The following is a 7,852-nucleotide window of genomic DNA, read 5'->3' as shown; positions in this document are numbered from 1 at the left end:
CTGGACCACAGCCCTTCCCATGCTGCATTCTGGTCATGGATGTTTCTTTCTCCTCCAGCAGATGGTCAGCTCTCTAAGGGAAGGAGAGGCATCTCCAGTGTGTTTGGTCATAACATAGAGAAGAGCTTAAACCCACATCTGCTCAAGAAATTATCGTGTGGACTTAGCAGCATGGAAATGAGGCCCTGATGGTTCTACCGCTGGGGACTCTGGTTTCTGGGCTCTACTACCTCTACTGGTCGATACCACACCCTACAGTCCCCACCTTGTACTCTTGGGTTCCTGCTCTGGCTGGAACAAGTGGTCTGCTCTGAGTCATCATCTGTGGGTACTGGTGTGGTCATTGTATGTTTCTCACACAACCACCCAGAGAACGTCATCAGGCAGATGGAGTGGGGGTGGGGCAAGCTTTCATAGAAAGCTTTTAGGATGAAGCATCGCAAAGCCAGAGGGGAACACGAGATCACTGAGTCCCCTGACACTGTGTTTCTCTCCAAGAGGCTGGGGGATCTGAAAGAGAGCCAGGAGGTAGCGCCAGCATCTCCATCCTGGGCAGTCTTTCTAGGAAGATGAAGCCTCTCCTGCTCCTGGTGGCCTTTCTCCTGACCCCCAGGGCAAAGGCAGGTGAGTGACCATCCCCCTCCTAGGGGCCCAACCCCATCCCCCAGGTGGCACAGAGGTCCTGCCCATTCTGCATGTCCCTGATCTAGCTATCCACCAGGCAGGAACATTCCGAACACCAGCTCCCATCCCACCTCATACCAGGGAGTATGATGCTGGATAAACCGCCAGCAGGAACGACAGAGCAAAGCCTGCTCTCAAGAGGAGCCAGTGGGTACCAGCCCCTCCTCCAGCCCTACCTCTGCCATCTGGAAAGTGGACATTTCCCAGAAGTGATGGCAGATGGTCGCAAACTGGAGAAAAGAAAATACTAAATTGCCCCTGAAGAGGGCAGAGTGGGTCTGGCCTCTGCTTCTAGTTACCTCAGCATCTGCTTGGCAGACCCTGGAGTTGGTGCCTCTGTGTGTGCTCAATCCCTAGGACCCACAGGCCCTTTACCCAACTCGACTTCCCTTCCCAGGCCATCAGGGGCTCCTCTCTTTCAAGGATGAAGCCAGTGTTTGGAAGACCTGAACTGCTCTGCTTCCCAGAAGCCCACTAGCACTGGCCATACCAACAGCCCCCACCCAGAGGCCCATTGTGAGCAGGGAGGATGCAGGAGGGGGCATGGTCACTCCTTCATGCAGCCAACAAATACTCATTGTGCACTTACTATCAGTCAGGCCCTGGGAAAGAGGCTATGGTGACATCTAGGTCCCTACTCTGAATTCCTGTGCCCTGGAAAACAGGGCTATCCTGAATGAAATAGGGTAATGGGGCCCTTAGAAACTCACCTGGAATGAAGCACAGGTTGGGGAGGAATTTTCAGAAGCCTCTAGGACTTTGCTATCCCTAGGACAGGTATGAAAAGTGAAAGTGTTACTCAGTCCTGTCTGACTCTTTGAGACCCCAAGGACTGTAGCCCACCAGTCTCCTCTGTCCATGGAATTCTCCAGGCAAGAATACTGGAGTGGGTTGCCATTCTCTTCTCCAGGAGATCTTCCCAGCCCAGATATCGAACCTAAGTCTCCTGCATTGCAGGCAGATTCTATGCTCACCTGCAATTATGTGTGGGAGACAGATTCGCAGACCCAGACAGCTGATTTGTTCTAGAGGAGGAAGTTGAGCCCCATTCCCAGCCTCCTCCTGCCCCACCAACTCCAGGCCAGGCGGGACTCCCCAGTGCCCAGCAGTCCTGAACATGAAGCCGATGCCAACAAGGTACACTCAGTGGGGGCACACAAGCAGAACAGCCCTTTTCCTTCAGGGGAGATCATCGGAGGCCATGAAGCCAAGCCCCACTCCCGCCCCTACATGGCATATCTTCAGTACTGGAATCAGGATGTCCAGAGTAGGTGCGGTGGGTTCCTGGTTCGACAGGACTTCGTGCTGACAGCCGCTCACTGCAACGGAAGGTGAGGAGCAGCAAGTAGCCCGTACCTTTCTGAACACCCTTGGCAAGGGAGCCATGCCTTTTTTCTCCAGGAGCAACCAGGCTGTTAGGAACATTGAGCCAGGAGGGCTCCTGGGAGGGCAAGAAAGAGGGCAGCAGGAGAGTGAGAGGGTGAGAAAGAGGGAAGGTCACCGCCGGAGGCATTGCTGAAGTGAGAGAGACGAGACATAGGGCGCGCCTGGATATCAGAATGCAAACCAATGCAACTTTACATGTGCTCCTAGGGCTAACTGCCCATGGAGAACAGCTGTGCTCTTTCCAATGGCTCCAGAATCTGACCTTGGCTGCCAAGAAACAGACAGTACAGACAGCTTAGCCCCCAGGGCCCTCCTGGTGCCTGCGCTTCCCCTCAGTGGGAGGCTTGCCCTGGAGTCACCTGCCCTTCATGGCTCCAGGGCTGTAAACCCTGAGACTGTGACCCCCATCTCCTGCTCTGGTCTCTGTGCAGTTCAATCAACATCATCCTGGGGGCCCACAACATCAAACAGCAGGAGAGGACCCAGCAGATCATCGGGGTGAGAAGAGCCATCAGCCACCCTGACTATAATCCTAAGACCTTCTCCAACGACATCATGTTATTAAAGGTAAACCGCCCTGCTTCTCATGTCCTCCTGGGATCAGCTCGTTTTCCCTCCCAGGACCTCCTACCCCTTTCTTCCCTCTCATCCTGGCCGCGTGACCCATCACTGTGGCTCAGGAGAGAGGGGAGACACGTCAGCGTCACTGCCGTGTCCAGGCTCAGGGACCACTGGCTGAGCCAGACTCTTGTCTCTTCCCATAGCTGAAGAGAGAGGCCAAGCAGACATCAGCTGTGAAGCCCCTTAGTCTGCCCGGGGCCAAGGCCCGGGTGAAGCCAGGACAGACGTGCAGCGTGGCCGGCTGGGGGAGGAACTCCACGGGCGCCTATGCTGACACACTGCAGGAGGTAAAGCTGACCGTGCAGAAGGATGGAAAGTGTGAGGCCTACTTACACAACTATTATAACAGTGCCATCCAGCTGTGTGTGGGGGACCCAAAGGCAAAGAAAGCTTCCTTTCAGGTGAGAATCACAGCCTACCTTGCTTGGATCTGGGGAGAAGGGTGTTGGCAGAAGATCTGGGACCTGGGGACCGCCTCACCCTCTAGGCTTGGGACCTCTCTCCAGGAGTAAAAGGGGGAACAGCCGGAGCAGGAAGGACCTAGAGTCTCTGCAAGCCACCCAAGACCTGCAGTGAATCCCAACCTGGCGCTCCTTTGGAAGGGAGAATCTGCCATGCACTGAGGCTCAGGTGTTAGAAAACCAAGCTTCCTGAGTGGGAGGTGGTTCAGTCTGCTCAGAGCTGGAACCCACCTGCTTACTGAGCTCCCCCTCCCTGATGAGTGTCAGCCCTCCCACCTGCTTCCCTGTCCTAACAGCAGCCTGGAGCCAGTAGCCCCCAGCATCTAGAGAGAGAGGGGATGGAGACCTGGGGGCAGAGAAGGAGCTGCCCTCTGGGGGAAGTGAAGCAGGGACAATGTCCAGTCAGGGCTTGGCAGCCGGGAGCCCATAGACCTGCCTTGCTCTCTTGTCTCACACATGGAGGCCTTGCGAAGTGGCCTTCTCAGAGAGGGGTCTTGAAATGGCAGGGTGGGAGAGAGGGCAGGATCAGGAGGAGAGCAGACTCAGTCCTTCCCCTTCTCTGTCCTCAGGGGGACTCCGGGGGCCCTCTCGTGTGTGACAATGTGGCCCAGGGCATTGTCTCTTATGGAAAAAGAGATGGATCAACTCCACGGGCCTTCACCAAAGTCTCAAGTTTCCTGCCCTGGATAAAGAAAACCATGAAAAGCCTCTGACTGCAGGAACCAGACCATCTTCCCTGGGGCTGATCCAGAATCACACTGCAGGGTTGGGGGTGCCCACAGCTCAATAAATGTCTCTCAGCAGAGCTCGAAGGGCTGGTTGCTTGTTTATTCTCTGACTCTTATTCACGGGCATCTAGTCTGTGCTTAGAAAGGCAATGACAGGATTCTGCTGTTTTCTGCTTCCTCCTCTCCCCCCTCCCACCATCTCTTCCCCTAAACCCCATGCAAAGCTGTCACCCAGGTCTGCTTACCCACACCTGTCTTCCAGGGCCGGCCCTCCCACCAGGGCTGAAGCTGAGCACCATCAGGGGAAAACATGAACCTCTCTGGTCCTGGGGCTCAGGGTGAGCTCCTTAGCTCCTTGCTCTGTGTACATGGCAGGGAGGAGTGGGTCACACCATGATTCCCCAACACCAAGAGCACAGCCTGGGGCTGCAGCTCCAGGACAGAGACCCTCCTACTGGGGAGAGGGGCTACCTAAGCTGACCTTTAACCCCCACAGCCAGGGGAGCTGGTCCAGAGCTGGGCTGGTCTCCTGAGAAGCCCCTCCATCTCACCCAGGCTGAGTGTCCTGCTCTGCCCTCTTCAGAGCCCAGGGCCCCAGCTCTGCCTCCAGTCTCCTCTGCCACCCCTTCTCCGTCCCTGCCCATCACTGCACATCCTCAGCAGGGCCACCATCTCCTGTCCCCTCAAGACCACACTGATCTCTGCTGACCCCTTCCTCATATCCTTCCCACCCTGCATACCCGAGTCCCATGGGGTTCCAGCAGGGCCTCACCACTGATGTACCAGCCCAGCTCATGCCTTGGCAGAGAGGGATCAGAGGGACCAGGCCTGTGCTATACTGGGCAAGTCCAGATCGCTGGGCCCCATCTCTCACCTGGGCAGGGCCAGCTCAACCCCTCACATGCAGCCCATTGTCCCCCATGTGCTCAGGGTCCTCTGGCTCCTGATGGCTCAGTAGCCTGAGTCCCTGTCAGCCTGTCCCTTTAGGTACTGGCGGCCTCTGGGCCAAGAATCCCTGCTGGTCACCTGGGACCTTTTGAGTTAGAAAGGGATCCTGTCTTTACTAGGACTGAAAAGTGCATTGGTTTTCATCTGTCAGCACAAATGCTGATGGAACCCCTACTAGGTGCCGGACATTATGATTGTACAGTGGACACATACAGGTTCTATCATCTCAGTCCAGCTGTAACTGACAGTGTCAATATCATCCAAATTGTCTATATTCCCTCCCTCTCATAAGTCCGCTTGAGGGGCCTACATCTCTGTGGGTAGTCCACAGGGACAAAGATTTGTGTTTATTTTTATTGCTGGTTACACTCATAGGATGTTGTTATGTGTGACTCTTGAACAGCCGTCGTTTGGTTTCTAGACAAGAAGATACCGCTCTGCTCACTGGAGCATCCTCGTCCCCTGGGGGAGGGGGGAGCGGGGAGGGAAGAGAAGGAACATGGGCAGCTTTATTTGTTTTACTCTAAAGATAGCAGGCAGGAATGTCCTTGCTCACGCTCAGATGGTAGGAACACCTATTTGAAAGGCAATTAGAATCTGACACTAAACACTCATCCAATTGGATGGGCCAGAAACAGGCTCCCTGTCATGGCTGCAAGCTCCTGCCTGTGCAAACCAAACTGCAGTCAGGGAGGCCCATGTGGTCTGGACAAATGGAGAAACGCCTCTGCTCTTAGGCCATCACGGTTACTGCTGCTCCATAGGGTCCAAGACGACCTAGACTTTTCATCCTTGGTTTGGAGAGTATGTGATTTTTGCTGGACAAGGATCTCCCTGTGCTGGTCTCCCCTCACCAGACACTTCCATCTGCCATCCCTCCAGGGTCTTGACTGTTGTGCTGAGCTGCCTGGGAGCCGAGCCTGAGTTCCAGCGCTTGGCTGGTGCCGCCCTACACACAGCACTGTGCTTCTCTGAGGCATGTGTCAATACTCTAGGATACAGTTACCCTAAAGGCAGGCCCTTTCTCCTCTGGTTGTGCACAAATCACACAGCAACACAGTCTCCTAGTGACCTGGGGCACGTTTACAAAGGAAGAGCGGTGATGACATGCTGAAAAAATCCCAAGATTTACTAGGGACCCAGCTCCTTGATTGAAAATCACACAAAAGGAAAACAAAGAAACAAAAACGTACTGTTTTAAAAAATGAGCCTAGCCACATACAGAGTCAGCTCAAGTATAATTGAGCTGAATTTCCTCATTTACTTTGAGGAAATGGTTCTGTGGTTTGAAAGTGTTTAAGAATATTTGTTGCAGACTCTCGTCCTCCTTCGAGAGATGAGGGAGACAGAGTCCCAGGAGGAACAGTGAGCGCCTGGAGGTCCCACAGAGTTAGGACGGAGCTTGGGCTCAGCCAGGCCCCCTGAGAGTCAGGCCAGCAAGAGGACTTCCATGTTTTCTAACCCTGCCCACTGATGACTTCCTGCCATCCCTGGACAAGACAGGAGCCTCTGCTCAGATACCTCCCTCCACACACAGTGAGCCTCTGGGCTCCCATTGTAGCCATTCTCTGGCAAGTACTCAGACAGCTTCTTGGTGAGCTGGTCTGTCTGCTCATGGGCACATGCAGAAAGAGGTGGGTAAGCACCTAAAACATGCTGATTTCTTCAAATCTTCTCCATAGAGTTATCCCCCAGCTCCCACCTTTAAGGAAACAAATCTTCCCTTGCTTAAATATCTCTTTAATGGAAATAAAACATGACATACAGTAAAACATCTCTGAAGATACCGCTAAGGAAATTTCTCTACTCACCAAGGCCTCTCCCATCACTTTTCCTTCTGTCCAGACTCACAATAAGAGTCAGGTACCAGCATACTGGTAGGGAATTGACCAGCCAGCTCTGGGGGGGATGGGCCTAAAGGGATTCAAATCCTTGCTGATTTGGTTTGGGAATGTGCACTGGAACAGGGATGGCTCCGCCTTCCCAGCCCATGACCATGCTGCTGCCGGTACCACTCACCATGGACTTGCAGAACATCCAGGGTTTATTTCCTATTTCCTATCTTCATATCCCACCCAACACTGCTTTTGGTCAACAAACACCTTGCTCCCTGAAAAAAATTCAGCAACTGTTTCTTTTTTTTCCAGAGGCATATTGCTAGACTACATTCCTTCTTCAGTCAGGAGGCTCAACCTGTGTTACTCAGGTAGGAAAGAAAATCACATCTAAGCATGTAATGGTCAAATTAATGAAAGTCAAAGAGAAAGAGAAAAAGTTGAACATAGACAGAGAAGAAAAGAAAATACTTCAGGGGAAACAACAATCACAACCTTCTTGTCAGGAATCAGTTCAGTTCAGTCGCTCAGTTGTGTCCGACTCTTTGCGATCCCATGAATTGCAGCACGCCAGGCCTCCCTGTCCATCACCAACTCCTGGAGTTCACTCAAACTTGTGTCCATCGAGGTGGTGATGTCATCCAGCCATCTCATCCTCTGTTGTCCCCTTTTCCTCCTACCCCCAATCCCTCTCAGCATCAGGGTCTTTTCAAATGAGTCAACTCTTTGCATGAGGTGGCCAAAGTTTTGGAGTTTTAGCTTCAGCATCAGTCCTTCCAATGAACACCCAGGACTGATCTCCTTTAGGATGGACTGGTTGGATCTCCTTGCAGTCCAAGGGACTCTCAAGAGTCTTCTCCAACACCACAGTTCAAAAGCACAAATTCTTTGGCACTCAGCCTTCTTCACAGTCCAACTCTCACATCCATACATGACTGCTGGAAAAACCATAGCCTTAACTAGATGGACCTTTGTTGGCAAAGTAACGTCTCCACTTTTGAGTATGTTATCTAGGTTGGTCATAACTTTCCTTCCAAGGAATCACCATCTGCAGTGATTTTGGAGCTCCCCAAAATAAAGTCTCACCCTGATTCCACTGTTTCCCCATCTATTTCCCATGAAGTGATGGGACCAGATGCCATGATCTTCGTTTTCTGAATGTTGAGCTTTAAGCCAACTTTTTCACTCT

At 52.9% G+C, this 7,852-nt stretch overlaps 1 protein-coding gene across 1 annotated transcript; it reads left to right on the top strand.

The window, feature by feature from the left end:
* The first annotated feature begins 428 nt into the window (after positions 1-428).
* Positions 429-3,952, top strand: LOC102285463 (granzyme B). The gene is made up of 5 exons (XM_005904884.3): positions 429-624; positions 1,868-2,015; positions 2,502-2,637; positions 2,835-3,092; positions 3,722-3,952. The coding sequence occupies exons 1-5, from the start codon at positions 570-572 to the stop codon at positions 3,863-3,865; spliced, it is 741 nt and encodes a 246-aa protein (XP_005904946.1). The 5' UTR covers positions 429-569; the 3' UTR covers positions 3,866-3,952.
* The last annotated feature ends 3,900 nt before the right edge of the window (positions 3,953-7,852 follow it).

The sequence above is a fragment of the Bos mutus genome, chromosome 21 (genome assembly GCF_027580195.1).
Source record: "Bos mutus isolate GX-2022 chromosome 21, NWIPB_WYAK_1.1, whole genome shotgun sequence".
Lineage (NCBI taxonomy): Eukaryota > Metazoa > Chordata > Mammalia > Artiodactyla > Bovidae > Bos > Bos mutus.
This window is presented reverse-complemented; position numbering and strand designations above follow the sequence as displayed.

What these genes read in the sequence shown, in the direction of transcription:
- LOC102285463 (XM_005904884.3), top strand. Translation starts at nt 570, where the DNA reads ATGAAGCCTCTCCTGCTCCTGGTGGCCTTTCTCCTGACCCCCAGGGCA. An exon ending in GACCCCCAGGGCAAAGGCAG is followed by an intron (nt 625 to 1,867) that starts GTGAGTGACCAT and finishes CTTTTCCTTCAG; the next exon opens with GGGAGATCATCGGAGGCCAT. An exon ending in GCCGCTCACTGCAACGGAAG is followed by an intron (nt 2,016 to 2,501) that starts GTGAGGAGCAGC and finishes GTCTCTGTGCAG; the next exon opens with TTCAATCAACATCATCCTGG.